The sequence below is a fragment of the Xyrauchen texanus genome, chromosome 35 (assembly GCF_025860055.1).
Source record: "Xyrauchen texanus isolate HMW12.3.18 chromosome 35, RBS_HiC_50CHRs, whole genome shotgun sequence".
NCBI classification, from domain to species: Eukaryota; Metazoa; Chordata; class Actinopteri; order Cypriniformes; family Catostomidae; genus Xyrauchen; species Xyrauchen texanus.
This window is the reverse complement of record NC_068310.1, coordinates 35,566,293-35,581,982: the sequence shown is the minus strand read 5'-3', so window position 1 is coordinate 35,581,982 and position 15,690 is coordinate 35,566,293. Positions and strand designations below refer to the sequence as shown.

The window sequence follows — 15,690 nt, the reverse complement described above, 5'->3', positions numbered from 1 at the left end:
CATCATCCCAAACTTGAAGCATGGGGGTGGCAGCATCATGTTGTGGGGTGCTTTGCAGCAGCAGGGACTGGTGCACTTCACAATATAGACCGCATCATAAGGAAGGAAAATAATGTGGATATATTGAAGCAACATCTCAAGACATCAGCCAAGAAGTTAAAAGCTCAGCAAATGGGTAATCCAAATGGACAATGACCCCAAGCATACCTCCAAAGCTGTGGAAAAATGGCTTAAGGACAACAAAGTCAAGGTATTGGAGTGGCCATCATAAAGCCCTGACCTCAATCTGATAGAAAAAATTTATAAGCGTGTGAGCAAGGAGGCCTACAAACCCGACTCAGTTACACCAGTTCTGTCTAGAGGAATGGGCAACATCTTGTGAGAAGTTTATGGAAGGCTCCCCAAAACATTTGACCCGAGTTAAACAATTTAAAGGCAATGCTGCCAAATACTAACAAAGTGCATGTAAACTTCTGACCCAATGGTATGTGATGAAAGAAATAAAAGCTTAAATAAATAATTCTCTCTACTATTATCCTGACATTTTACATTCTTAAAATATAGTAGTGATACTAAATGACCTAAGTGTGTTTTCTACGATTAAATGTCAGGAATACTGAGTTTAAATGTATTTGGCTAATGTGTATTTAAACTTCTGACTTCAAATGCAGGTGTAATCTCATATATTATAGTATTATGCTACTCACTGCTCGTTTTATAAATATTAATTATATTAACAAGGGAAGGGGGCAAGCAAATTCGTGTGAGCAATGTGTGTATTTTTTACAACATTTTTACCCCCTGGCAACCGTCAAAACATGACCCAGTAACAGCCTCTCAGAGCACAAGAGAAACTGGAACTAAAGCAGCCAATCGTTGATGACTACAAGTGAAGCAGTAGCCAATGAGATTTGTAGATTTTCGGCGGACTATTTGAACGCTTCATCTTCGTGCGATTCTATTGGTCCGTTACTTGTCAATCTCGAAGACGCCGACAGCTTCAAAAATATTTCGCCTCTAAGAATATAAAGTAACAAACACATATTGAATATTGAAACTTATTTAAAAACACTCAAATACATTTATAAATGATAGAAGAAAGCGTTCTAAAACACATATATATACACATACACACAGTGACTTACGTCACAGATCCAGAGGGCGGAGCCATCTTCAACATCAACAAAAGGAAAGAGAAGAGAAGCAGAGAAAACAGACGATAGACATTCGGATACACAAACGAAATATGCACTTTTAACATATCTGGTAATTCATCTTTATTTATCTTTGCTTAACATATGTCTTTCCTTTTTAAATAGATGTCTAGAATTGTCGCCTTGTAAATGTCCTGGTTGGTTGCATTTTATACTAAAAATGGGCTTGATCTTTGGTTATGCTAGAGCTGGCTGAGCGATTTAAATTTCTTTGTTATTGTTTTGACAATTTGTGACAATGCATGGATGTTCTCTGTGTGTGTCATTAAGGAAAACCACATGATTATTTAGCTGGAATGCCCGCATTCCTTGTTTGTTGATCGTCTTTGATGTTACCAAGCGAGTATATGTAATAAATAAATACAATAAAATAGGTTATTTTATCTACCGGTAACTATAGATTATTATATAAATCCCTAACATTTAACATGGGCTGAATTATTTTATGTAATTTTACAATACATTTTACGTATTTTAATGTTAAAAATTAAACTGTACAGTAGTGTACATATTTCAACCCCTCCCAATCTGGTAGAGGTATTTTCCCAGATGAAGGATCCGATTACATTCACTTTCATTCCGGTTATTAATCAATTTGTTTGCAACCAAAGCGTTTAAATTTCACATATGTGGCCATCTCCGTCGGATTAAGTCGGGTTTGTTTGTTTGGACCAGTGAAACCCGACACCGAGGCTCAGCTGGGCAAAACCTTGACCTACTACCCTGGGTGAACTGAACCTACTAACTTGTTTTTTTTTTTTTTAACGATTTTTAAAAAGGTGTTGTTGGAAAACTGAAATCCAGATAAAGAGAAAACATGGAAGCCTTCAAACTGATGAAGGAGCTGAAGTCAAATTTGGAGCAGGAGGTTTATTATCTGCCGAAAGAAACTGGACTCAGTTTGATCGAATCCACCCAAGAGGTACAATTCCTATGGAAACATACAGACATTTATTTTAAAACAAAAATATGTACATTAACATGATTTCTGTGCTTAAGACCAGAACATATATGTCAACTTGCTAAAAAGGCTTAAATGGCTATCAAAACTAAAAATAAAATACTTTAATATACTATATATTTCTAACTTCATTATTTATTCACCCTTATGCCATCCCAGATGTGTATGACTTTCTTCTGCAGAACACAAACTAAGATTTTTAGAAGAATATCTAACATGTGAATTGCCTTATTTTTGTAAGGCCCAACCGATGACAAAAACTCTGTCGTTTCATTTTTAAATGTTATATTTATTTTTCCCACAGAAGGGGAATGGAGTTTCAGCCAAATGTAGAGATGCTCAAGTTGAGGATCTCTGGAGCTTGACCAGTTTCTTTGGTTACAGCACTCAGACCTTTGTACTGGCCGTTAACCTGCTGGACAGGTTTCTAGCCATGATGAAGGTAAAAAGTTAACCTTTACAAAGCAATCTATTATCATAATCTGAATAAAATGTATTAAACATGTTATTTTGGATCCAATTTAAAGGTTCAACCAAAGTATTTGGCCTGCATCAGCATCGGATGTCTCCACATAGCCGCCCGAGTGACCGAGGAAGAGTGCAAAGTTTCGTCCAGTCATGAGCTCATTCGTATCAGCCAGTGCAAATTCACCATCTCAGACCTCAGCCGCATGGAAAAAATCATTTCAGAGAAACTCCACTTCCAGTTCAAAGCCGTCACAGCCTTAACCTTCCTGCATTTATACCACGCCATCGCACTTTCGCACACGTCCAACAGGTGAGGAGCCAGACAGCAAATCGGTTTCATGATCAAACTTCAAACTCCAAGCCAGATAAACTTTCTTAATGTGTGTGGTCTGGTTTTAACATTTTAAACTGTGGCTTAACGAGGTTGATAAACAAAGCTAGCAACTGCACTTTGAGCATTTTGCTGTATATGGGTCAGAGTACTGTGAAAGCAGTCAGATTATCTTCCGACTTAACGTCACTGCAGATGCCACAGCAACAGTTTATTAAATGACCAAAAGTGCATCTTAACAATATACCTACCTATATCACCACTTCTACCATACAAACTCAATTTATTGCACATATTATCCTGTTTTTAAGAAGAAATTTCAATCCATTTCAGGAAAAACATCTTGAAGCTTGACAAACTGGAAGCCCAGCTCAAAGCCTGCCTATGCAGAATTGTTTTCTCCAAAGCAAAAGTAAGTATTGAATCAATGCAAATAGACACATGGGCATTAGAAGTTAGTTCCGTTTAAGTTTCAATTCTAATTATTTCATGTTTGTTTCTATTTATTTAGCCTTCGGTGCTAGCCTTGTCTCTTTTGATGCTTGAGATTGAAGCCTTACAGTTGGCGGACCTGTCAGAGATCGCCCACCGCATACAAACACATTTAAAGGTAAATATTGAAAAGTATTGTAAATAAGGTATAACCTTTCCAACAATTATTGTAAAATGTTTTTAATAATGCGACAGAGAGCTCTGTTTGGTTTAAAGCCATAGTCGTAAGACTACAACTACTTTAATCAAACTGAAAAGTTACAACAAACTACAAAAATAGACATATTTTTACCCAAATACAAACCATGGTGTAGGAAAAATTAAAATCCCTTGACCTGTCGCCAGCAGACTATTCGTTTACACCTGTCTGACCAAGTCGGTCCTATCTGAAATTATGCTGGCTCTGTGCCTCTGGCCTTATGTAAGCTGGTGTCTGATACAACGGTGTCTGTTTGCTCTATGCAGATCTCACAGGCTGACCTGGTGCACTGGCGAGGCCTGGTATACCAGTGCATGCAGGAGTATTCCTCTCCAGAATGTTCCAAACCGGACCACAGGAAACTGGTCTGGAAAGTCTCGCGGAGAACAGCACAAAAACTGCACAACAGCTACTGTAGCATCCCAGAGCTGCCCACCATTCCAGAGGGTGCCTGGGATGAGAGCGAAAGGTAAGGAGCGCACCCTGCGAAGAGATATGGCATTCATGTCACAATCGTATTAAACATAAAACAAAGAGCAATTAAACAAAGCAAAAGAAATCACCATATGAAACAACTGATAGACCAATATATTTGCTAGACCAATAAGTACAATATTTAGCTAGTTTGAGATTATTAGCATCAGCCGATAATGGCGTTCACTTGGGCGATTCGCAGAAACGTAATTTCCAAAATATACAGACAGCTGCGGTCCTTGTATGTCTACTCTAATTTTGTCAGAATTTACCATGTAGTTTTTAATGTAGGTTTTTGCAGCGGAAAAGCATTGGAGCCAAATCACAGACTTGTCCGTTGCTAGCGTCTGCGTATAAATTATTCAAATTTGAATAACAGCGAAGTTTCAATTGTGAAGTCCTCCCAAAATAACCATTTTAATGTAAAAAGGGAAATAATTAACCATTTTAATTTGTCAATCTCACAGCCCTAATACATAAAATGCTTAATATAATTTTTTTGTGAATTCTGAAGAATAAATTCTATTTCAGAATAAAATTGTACTATAAATATATTTTGAAATATTTGAAAAACCCAAATTGGTCAACCACTTATAAAACCACTTTAAATTTAGAGATAAAAGAATCTGAAGTATCAGAGTCACAGCAACACATTATGGTATTATTGAAACAGGTAGAGTAGGATTCTTCAAGAGGCAAATAAATATCAACGAAACTTGGGAAAAATTTAGATGTGCTCAATTTTCCATCACAAATTCTGGTTTCAGTTCTATCCGGTGTTGCCCAGGCGGTTTTCCCCATAACATGACATTACTTAACACTGGTATTTTACTTTCACTTACGTCACAACCTGGGCCCGTCTAGTTAGCGCAGGCTGAAGTTCTTTCTGTAAGCTCCACCTAACGTCTCGCTATCATATTTCCTAATGGTGTTACGTGATAACCACGAATGGTTTGTCACGTCCTAGCAACCATGGTTTACATAGCTGTTATTCAGCAAAGGGAAATAAGTCACCTAGTTACAAGTCATTCCTTAGGCTCACCATAACAGCTGATTACAGTGTCAGAACTTGCCACTCATGCATGGCTAATAGAACAAATATGTATACACACACCAAACTAGGTGCAGTAATGGAATGCAGGTAGAGTATGTCTATTTACAAACTGACGCAATGGGTCATGGGGCTATGTAGCATCACCTGTGAGTAAGGGAAAGGTGTGTGAGGTGGGGCTAGATAGACAAAGTACAGAACATCCGAGATTGCATCTGACTGTGTTTTTCCATTATAACAGTGAGGATTCGAGCGAGGACCTGAGCTCTGGAGAAGAAAGTTTGAGCAGCTCGTTGGGCAGCAATGCCGAGGGACCCTACTTCCCCTCTAACTTCCGGGTCCGGGGCAACAGACAATAATACCTCTGAAACCACTTGCCAAGTAGCACAACCACCAATGGAGATGTGACGTTTCAACGTTGTAAAGGGGTGTAACCATAGCAACTGCGGAAGCTTCAGAATGTTTGCTTCCTTGATCTTCCATTATGATGTCATTTTAGACCTCTCCTGGCAGGAAACCTCCTTGAAGTTCTACAGCAAGGTGCCACTGTGCCTGGGTTCAACGAAACCACTGAGTCCAAAATATCAGAATTGTATTTTAAAATTCCTAACCCTTTTAGGGCTTTACAGAAAGCCAGTTCACATACTAGATATGTTTCTCTAAAACATAAAAGCTAAAGTGAATTCAGCAGTGTACAACACTGGCAGCTAAATTTGTAGACTGAAAACACACTTTAGCCGTAGTATTTGGTGCATGTTCGGATTTGTCGACATTCCAGGCTGCTCAAAAGAACATATTCAAGGTACACTAGACTGTTAAAAAACAACTTGGAACTTGTACTTTGGTGCTTGGCACAGTTTTGTGAAATAATTGTTAAAGTGTGACAACGGAAAGCTACGTGCCTGGAGAACTGCTCTCTGAGGTCGTAAAGAGTCAGAGTGGTGATCATGGTGTTCACAGACAACCGGGTGTTTATTTTTGTGTGTATGTGTGGTGATATTCTGTTGACCTACTTGCCAAATGAGTAGTTTCACATTAGCCAATGAATGTGTATGAAGACATTTACTGTATGTTAAAAATGTGTGTTGCACAAAAAAAGCCTAAAAAAACCTTATGAAATGTAAAAATGTCGATATAAAACTGTACATTTGTATTATGTAAAAAAAAAAAAAAATGCAAATACTCCATGTATAGCATCTTGTAGATATAATGTTATTTATAATTTCTTTGTCATGGTAATATATATAAAAAAAGCATTCACAATAAAAAAAGCTATTTTGAAATTCATTCAATGTCTCCGTTTTGCTATACAAGAACTATTGAATAGTTGCTTGGTTAAGTTTACACATTTCAGCCTCATTTAATTGGTTCTCAGTTACTGAGTAACAACTATTCACACAGAAAATAGACTTACAACAGACCACAGATGTTGTATATTGGCTCACTGCCATGAAGCATTTCACAAAGCAAAAACACAATGACTTCACACTGACTGATTTTCAGGGCAGTGGAAATGGTTTACTCTACTCAATCCATATTAAAAACGTCAAGTCATAATTCATTATCAGCTGATTTAAACGTACAAACATCAGCTCATGATGCAGTTCTGGCTCACATGACGTACTAGTCACATTTCCACAAAAAGGGGAACTCTGTGTTCAGAGAAGCTAGCAACTATGCTGTCAAAAAGGGTAAGAAAAACATGTAACTCCCTGTTCCTCATGCTGTGAAAGTGTGGGCAACATGCCAATAAAATACCACAATATAATAGCATTAAATGTTCAGCACAATACACTAAACATATTGTGATAAATCTCTGAATATACAAACACTAGAGTTTGCACTTCACAGTTCATTCCACACAACAACTGGCACTACAAAAAGTGAGACGGCGTCCTCAAGTTACGCTGTGATAAAATGCATCTATTTTACTCTATAGCTATTGTATAACTTATGTAACCTCGTCCATTGGTAGCACTAGTGTTGGGAACCAAGAAAAGGTTCTTATTCAGAACCGGTTGCACTTTTGTTAAAATATAGGAACCGATTGATTTGCATGACTTTTGGGTTTCGTTAACAGTTCGAACGTGCATTGTTTTGCCAATGTGGAGGGAAAACCCTGCTAAAATACTCAGTCAGTGTTGAGACACCACCACTGAATCAGCAGCGCAACACATACAGCGTGACCAGTATAGTCCGATTCCAAAACAAATGACTCTAATAGGCTGTTCTTTTGAATCCACTATGCAAAACACACAGTGCGATTAGTGTAGTCCAATTCCCAAAAGAATGACTCAGAGACAGTTCTTTTGTATCTACGCAGGGCACCAGACTAAAAGAAAACGACTGAAACATTAAGGAGCCAAAATCACAGAATGACTCTATTTAGATTGCTGTTCAGAAACAAGAAAGCTGAAGACAGCTGATAACCCATTAATCAGAGGTTTAATAAACAGCATATATTGTTGAGAGGATACGTTTGCAATTCCTTGTGACTCAAATATTCACACCTCTTTTATAATTTATACAAATATAAGAGTTAAAAGATTTTTTTATTAAAAAGCCCTTCAGAATCTACAATACAGATAATTACATAAAGTATGGTTTGCATATAGTAGTGTGTTGTCTTCTTGAGCATCAATGAATGTTTGCACCTTGTGTAATAGTTGTGTACAAGTTCCTCAAAAGCTTAAGCTCATTCATAAATATATGAATGACTAAAGGCAATATAAAAAAATATATATATCAAATATATATATTTTTTTAGATATATGGCCTTAGTCTTTCTTTACAGATACCGGATGGCCCCAGGCACAGAAACTACAAGAGTGCAAATTGAAATTCCAGATGCAGTTTATTGTGCTACTCCAATCCCAATCAAAAATTACCAGAAGGAAAAAAAAAAAAACTGGTACACAATATGGGACTTTTAATTATAAAGAAGCCCGAAATACACCTGGGACTCTTATTTTGAAATGTGTGCACTCCCAGAGGTGATTCGCTGAGAAAGTGAATCTGATTCAAACTGCTAGCCTGAGCTTCTGAGTTCAAACCCTCAGTTCTTTTCGGATGATTCATGAAAGACTCAGTTCAAAACAGTCATTTGTTCACGACTCGCTCACGCTGCGTTTGTCGTTCCGTTTGATGGAGCGAGCTCGTCAGAAACAGAACGGGAAAAAAAACGGCGCTAGACACACTGGTGCGTGCTCTAAAGACGTATTCAATAACTCACAAGATGATATCTGACAAAAATGCATATGAACGCACACAACCAGACTGCTGCCAATGGTGACTAGATGTTAAATTATTGTCGCAATCTATTATTGTAGTCTGGAGCCATGCCATGGCGCAAAACAGCACAACCAGTATACTCTGATTCCCGAATGAATGACTCCTACGAGCCAGCTCTTTTGAATCTACAGCAGTTAACCGTAGCACACTACCTCTTATCTGTCAGTTACTTTCAGTGAATAAAAACATACTGAACTGTGCATCGTTCATTTTTTGTCCGACTCAAAATTCACCAAAAATATGTACCGTTTTATGTGAATTTAAGGCTTAAGAGACTTAAATCAAAGTAATTGCTGAATGGTTGTTGATATGGTGGGACAATGTGGAGTCTTGTTGTAATTAGTGGTAATTTATAAAGAAAATAATAAATTTGTAAAATATCTTAAAAAAAAAAAAAAAAAAAGTTATATTTTGAAATCATTCATAATTTGGAAACAGGCTGTTGAGGACAGAAATTACAATTGCAATTATTTTTTCCAAATAGTTTGCACTTAAAAGTATATAAAATACAATAAAATCAGGAATTGTAAAGAGGAATCAGAACCAGAAATTTAACTTTCCTTACCAATCTCATCCCTAGCTAGCACACAGTGCCACACTAAAGCACAGGGACAGAAACAAAGCCAAAGACCCCGGACTGGTATGCCCTGATTGGACCGAACAGTGAACATATGTTACCCATTACAAAAACACAAACATTTACGCGATACCATCTTACATGCGTGCACATACACTCACTATAGAAACATTGGCTCAAGTTCCTCTTTCCAACACAACCAGACTCTGTACTGTGTCCCAACATTCAACACCACACAAAAAGTAGGTCACTTGCCTTGCCAGCATTCCTTGTTTGGGTGGCTGTTTTTAAAAGCCCATGCGGGACTTTTTCTTAGGTTGGGAGGCCTGTGCGGAGGCTCTGACTTGAGAAATTCTCCGAGATGACAAGGAGAGCTGGGAAGCTGTAGATACCTGGGAGAAAGAAAATCCACCCTCTTGTTCAGCGTGCTCTTGAGTAGGCTCTTGCGAACTAAATAAAGAATTAAGATAATCCTCGTAGTGCAGTTTTGATTGGCTCTTTTGTATCGGTGTCAAGGTTGCCGATGCAGGACGAAGACCAACGTCCAAAGAACTAGAGCTGCCTAGGGTTGGTGGTTTTGATGAAGAGTCTTTATGTTCATGCCCAGATCTTCTCAGAGGACTTCTTGAGGCAGATTCGACCGGTTCTTGCTCAAGGGTATGTTGATCTTCGAGATACTGTCTCATAATAACAGGGCTCTTTCTGTGCATCGCAGTTTCCAATGTACCATCTATCACTTCCGTTGCTTGCGAGTTCCCCAACGAGTCTCCATCCGAATCGAAACCCTGACTAAGTGCAGATGAGTATCCAGAGAGATCATCCTGGTAGCTAACCGATGAGGTAAAGCTTCCAGAAAGCGAAGTGCGACTCCAAGCTCTGGCTTGTTTTTCTCTTCTACGCTTTCTACGAAGAGCCTCCATTTTCTTCTCCCGATTCAGACCCAGTTTCTCTTCCCACCAGTTTTTCCATTCGCCATCCCACGATGCTGTCAACCGTTGGCTCAGATCATCTGGCCACTCTTTGGGATCTACAGGGTCAGGCACAGGGGTCACATTCAGGAGAGGTAGGTGTGTGGCCCCGTGAAGGAGCAACTGCTTTTTCTTCATGACCTCTTGAAGGTCTCTCCTTAAACTCTTCTGGCGAACTTTCTTTAGTTTATCTGTCTTGGTCATTTTAAATTTTATTAAACCTCTGGTTTTGATTTGATGATGATGATGGTGTCGTTTTTTGCCTGCAACCTTTGTAAATATTGGCTTAAGCCACTTGTTCCAAGCAACCTGAAGATCATGATCTTTCTTTTGGTTGGGTTGTCTTTTGGAGGAGGTACCATTGGGTTCCTTGCTAATGTCTTCATTTGTATCAGAAGCAGGGGAGTGATCCTTTTCAACATTGTCGATTACTTCCAGTTGACTACACACTCTTTGGCGTATCTCAACCTCAGAGTAACTCTGGTTGTCATTGTTTGCGGTGGACTGCAAGTTCTCACTCACTCCAGGTCCTTTTGTATGTTCTACACTGACAGAGGATGAAGCTGGTTCTGGGAGGTTGTTGTTAGTAGTGGTTTCATCTGTGTGTAGTTTCAGTGTTTGGAAAAAGATGTCTCCAGTCTCAGTGAGCTGGAAAACAGATAGGTAGTCCATATTCTGAACAGCTGTGAGACCTGCAGAAGAACAAGAAAGACCACATGTAAATCCAGTAATCTGGTAGTTAAGGAACTATAAAATATTGCTATATTCACCTGCAATAAGAACTTACATTAGTTGCAATTTATTATGGTACATTGGACTCTTATCCATCCCATTCATTGTTAGCAACTACTTGAATAATCAAAATGTAATTAAATTCAGATGGATTTGAATGCTGTATTAAATCAGGTCTGAGATACGAAGTAACCCGACCTGCAGCAGGTACATTCAGTCTCTTCTCAGCGAGGTGTCTCTTGTGGGGTAGCAGAAGATTTAGGTGACTCAGACTCTCTCTAGGACTAAAGAGCTTCTGAATGGGACCACGAGCCTGACAGGCACGCATCCGCCCACCTGTGTAACATCAGATTAGCAAGAGGTCATGTAGTAGTATGTAAGGCTTTAGCAGAGGCTTTTTAAAAGGCAAAATAGGGGCTGTCCATAAGAAACAAAAACAAAATTAAAAATTACGTGCATAGTATAAAATAGATGCAACTCCCTTAAGGAAAACATGTTTTTTCAGGTCACAATGTATTAAACAAATTCATTTTAATAAATTGCTGGGGCAATAATGTGTTTGAAAGGAAACAATAGAAGGTTGTTTTTATTACAATTTTTAAAAAGGTGGTGAGGGGCCTTTTACCCCACCCAGGAGGGCAATATAGATATATATGACTGTCAGCAGGGCTGAGAAACTAAATTCAAATTGTTACCTTGAATATTACCATAATTCAAATTAAACTGTATTTTTAAAGTCACCAGATTGTTAAATTAACTTAACGTTATATTATTGCAAAGAACATTCCTGGCAGTAACAAAACGTGCATTGATCCATTTTAAACTAGTGCATAAAATAAATTAAAGATTCAGCTGTTATACATGTTTATATTCTCAAATGTTAAGTAAAAAGTCAAACGAAGGGGGAAACGATGCTTCAGTACAGTTCTGTTAACATGGTGTTGCACTGGTGCCACAGGACATTTACATTTTTACATTTATGCATTTGGCAGACGCTTTTATCCAAAGCGACTTACAGTGCACTTATTACAGGGACAGTCCCCCTGGAGCAACCTGGAGTTAAGTGCCTTGCTCAAGGGCCCAACAGTGGCATCTTGGTGGTGCTGGGGCTTGAACCCCTGACCTTCTGGTCAGTAACCCTGAGCCTCAACCACTGAGCCACCACTGCCACTGCCACAGGAGCTTCATAAAATCGGCGATACCACAGTATTTTTCAGTCATTACAGTTGCATGTACATTAATAATATTCTCAGATAATGGTGGTAATCACAAAATGTATCTAATACTTCTGAGATGCCAAGATGCTTTTAAGATAATGCTTATTATAATGCTTCAGAAAAAGTGTACATTTCCTGTTCACTTCAAATCACATTCGGCATTTCATAACATTTCAAGAATTCTATAAATGAACGAATCTCCGTTGTGATTGGATCAATGTTGGCTTTAGCCCAAGCAACAATGGTTAGGGTTAGACCGTTTTAAAATGCAAGGACACATCCTGTGTGAACACCCTTTATAGTAGTGAATGAAAGATGAAAGTTACATTTATATAGTGCTTTTCTGACCCTACACTCAAAGTGCTTTACACAGTGAAGAGGGGACTCTCCTCAAACACCACTAGTGTGCAGCATCCACCTGGATGATGCGACGGCAGCCATAGTGCACCAGCATGCTAACCACACACCAGCTATTGGTGGAGAGTAGTGTGATAGAGCCAATTAATGGAAAGGGATTATTAGGAGGCCATAATTGATAAGGGCTAATGGGTTGAATTTGGCCAGGATACCAGGATTACACCCCATACTCGTTATGAGAAGCGCCCTGGGATTTTTAATGACCACAGAGAGTAAGAACCAAAAACAAACTACATTTTTTACTTTTAACCCAACTATTTTAACATTACTGGTCAAACCAAAAAAATATGAAAGCCCCTGATGCACCCAACACCTCACCCGTGTACTGCAGTAACATGATGTCCTGTGACCTCTGAGAACCAAGAAGCACTTTGCAGTTTTTGCTTTGGGACATTGCCGGCAGACTGCAGGCAAACACCGGCTCGGACTCCATCATATGATCCCATTTCAGCACGGGCACACAAGGAACGCGCTCGTCCATGATGTAAGCGGACAACTGCACACAAGGAAACAGGAAGTGCTTTATTTCACCTACAATAATACTGTGAACCTACCATGGTACAGTAAAAGTACCATTTGCTGATACAGATGCTGATATTCCAGAGCAGGGTGGCGGATCACACAATTTAGTATAATAAATAACATACATCATATTGCTAAAAATTAATGAAATCTTTATTTTTACATAAAGAAATGATTAATATATTAGGAAAAGGAAAGTAACGGATAGCATGTGCGCATTATCAAAATCGCATTTTCTATCAAAAGACCAAATCAAACCAATTGTACATCCAGTACACAGTGAATATGACATTTTCTCACAGCTCACGTGAAGCACATTTACTTTGTAGTTGCTCTCACTTGATTGTGCGGATGCAGATAGCAGCAAAGAGTTTACATGACCCGGATTGCCTGCTTGGATTGTCACGGACTGACCATCATGTATCATTTGTAAAACACAGGAACTGAGTTTTGATCCTGGCTGACAGACGCTTCAGGAGGAAGATTAAATGAGCGCGCAACAGGAAGAAAACGCTGGACTTTTGCGAGGATAGTGAATCTGAACATCTGTTGTTGCATATGCACTGTCGAAAAAAATATATACAGAAATTTTTTTTTTAAAAACTGCTTGCTGTGATGCAGTAATTGGATGGAAAAAAAAAAACGTAACTTACATTATCAGTGGACCTCCAAGCAGATAATACAACTATTAAAAAAGAAAAAACATTTGATGACCCTTTCAAGGCTGCATTGTCGCCACTATAACAGATGCTACAACCCTGAATGCAGTACATATATGACAGAGACACCATGAAGGAAACTAGAGTAGCAGAGAAAAACTTTTTCTAGTGCAACCTCTGCTCACAGGGTGTTTTCCTCAGTAAAAAAAACACAAAAAAAAAACACTCGCGATGCAATGCTGCCTCAGGGTTAATGTCTGATGCTAGGCCTCAGATGCGTCATGAAACGTGGCTGTCTGAGATAGTCTTTACCTGGGTAGTGATGAGGTGGTGATGGGCGTGGCTTTCACTCAGGTACTTGGCTAGTAACACTCTCTCCCCCCTCACACAAGCTGCCGTCTTTCCAATCCGGAATAGTGTTTGATAACAATCACGGTTCTGGAAAGAGGAAGTGAGAATGTGATCAATTTTGACCTAACTAAATCAACAACCCTGCCCTAAGAACAAAGAAACAGACCAATATTACTAATTAATATTTGCAAGAGTCCCATATAGCATTTAATAATATACTCTACTTGGTATACATCCTAAACACTTTGATAAGACCCCAGATTTTTGTGGTAATCAACATTATGCCACAAATGCTGCCTATTGAGCTTATCTTTTATTGAGCCAAAAATATATATATTTTAAGGCCACCAATAATGTACAAATGCCACTTCACCCTTGCGTCTGTAATCTCTGCCCCTGTTCTGTCTGCATACACCATTACTCTCGGGTGGCATGTGAACTCACACCATCGCCATGGGGACTTGGCATTGAAATACAGATTAGAATCCTCCTCTCGGAACTTCTGCAATCTGAAAAAGAACAGAATGTCATGAACGTCACGACAGGTTACAACATTCAAACAATGTAATGTGGTACAGTATTGCATCAGCTCAGTGGCCAGAACTTGATATTGGGGGGTCAAGCAGCCAATTAAAGTTTGGCTTGTTTTATTAGTATGTAAGCCTTCAAAATAACTATACATAAGCTCGTTTGAAAACAGTGTGGTTTGTTTATGTTAATCGGTGTCATATGGTTTTGGAACAACCTAAGGTAGGTTAAAAATAAGAAGGTAAGGCCTCAACACCATTACGAAAATCTTAAGTTTAATTCATACAGTGCTCAAGAACACTTTGTAGCCGTAACTGATATGCTGAAGATGTTGTCTTATACATGGAGCTCTACACATACTAATAACAGTGAAGGACATATTGTTCTTAAACATACACACGTACCCTTTTTTCACAGTCCACAGATAGGCAGCTCCATACTCAGTGGCCACAACAAGCTCATCTGGAACATGTGGACTAGAAGGACAAAGAGGTGAACACACTTTATTAAAACAACAGCAAATCACTTTTTTTTTTTTACTTCAAGTTGCAGGTTTGGTCTCAGTTAAGATGATATAAAATGCATTCAAATTACCTCATCTTTCCCAAAGACAAATAGTCAGATGCTTTCAAAACACTTCCATATCCTTCATTATTGGACACTTTTTGTTATATCTACAAAAATTGTATGTCATTTTTGATGGTTATGTTTCTAAATTTGCTGGTACACCAATTTAAGACAGATACAGTGCATCTGGAAAGTATTCACAGCGCTTCATTTTTTCCACATTGTGTTATGTTACAGCCTTATTCCAAAATGGATTAAATTCATTATTTTCCTCAAAATTCTACAAACAATTCCCCCATAATGACAACGTGAAAGAAGTGTGATTGAAATCTTTGTAAATTTATAAAAAAAAAATAAAAAAAACATCACATGTACACAAGTATTCACAGCCTTTGCCATGACACTCAAAATTGAGCTCAGGTGTATCCTGTTTCCACTGATCATCCTTGAGATGTTTCTACAACTTGATTTGAGTCCACCTGTGGTAAATTCAGTTGATTGGACATGATTGGGAAAGGCACACACCTGTCTATATAAGGTCCCACAGTTAACAATGCAGGTCAGAGCACAAACCAAGCCATGAAGTCCAAGGAATTGTCTTTAGACCTCTGAGACAGGATTGTATCGAGGCACAGATCTGGGGAAGGGTACAGAAAAATTTCTGCAGCATT

At 38.6% G+C, this 15,690-nt stretch overlaps 2 protein-coding genes across 2 annotated transcripts in view; one reads left to right on the top strand and one right to left on the bottom strand.

The window, feature by feature from the left end:
• The first annotated feature begins 1,149 nt into the window (after window positions 1-1,149).
• On the top strand, window positions 1,150-6,487 carry LOC127629068 (cyclin-G2-like). The gene is made up of 8 exons (XM_052106107.1): window positions 1,150-1,266; window positions 1,994-2,136; window positions 2,480-2,617; window positions 2,703-2,953; window positions 3,308-3,386; window positions 3,486-3,584; window positions 3,932-4,134; window positions 5,432-6,487. The coding sequence occupies exons 2-8, from the start codon at window positions 2,032-2,034 to the stop codon at window positions 5,547-5,549; spliced, it is 993 nt and encodes a 330-aa protein (XP_051962067.1). The 5' UTR covers window positions 1,150-1,266; window positions 1,994-2,031; the 3' UTR covers window positions 5,550-6,487.
• Window positions 4,013-15,690, bottom strand: part of LOC127629053 (TATA box-binding protein-associated factor RNA polymerase I subunit C-like) — a 25,197-nt gene continuing 13,519 nt past the window's right edge. Inside the window, exons 9-15 of the mRNA XM_052106080.1 lie at window positions 14,857-14,928; window positions 14,298-14,433; window positions 13,886-14,011; window positions 12,711-12,888; window positions 10,957-11,094; window positions 9,314-10,718; window positions 4,013-4,148 (exon numbers count right to left, since the gene is read on the bottom strand). Coding sequence (XP_051962040.1) covers window positions 9,346-10,718; window positions 10,957-11,094; window positions 12,711-12,888; window positions 13,886-14,011; window positions 14,298-14,433; window positions 14,857-14,928 — 2,023 coding nt within the window. The 3' untranslated portion in view covers window positions 4,013-4,148; window positions 9,314-9,345. The remainder of the gene's footprint in view (window positions 4,149-9,313; window positions 10,719-10,956; window positions 11,095-12,710; window positions 12,889-13,885; window positions 14,012-14,297; window positions 14,434-14,856; window positions 14,929-15,690) is intronic.

Bases quoted from the DNA above. Each gene is read 5' to 3' on its own strand.
- LOC127629068 (XM_052106107.1), top strand. From the start codon at position 2,032: ATGGAAGCCTTCAAACTGATGAAGGAGCTGAAGTCAAATTTGGAGCAG. The intron at 2,137-2,479 runs GTACAATTCCTA...TTTTTCCCACAG, and splicing joins TGATCGAATCCACCCAAGAG to AAGGGGAATGGAGTTTCAGC. The intron at 2,954-3,307 runs GTGAGGAGCCAG...AATCCATTTCAG, and splicing joins CTTTCGCACACGTCCAACAG to GAAAAACATCTTGAAGCTTG.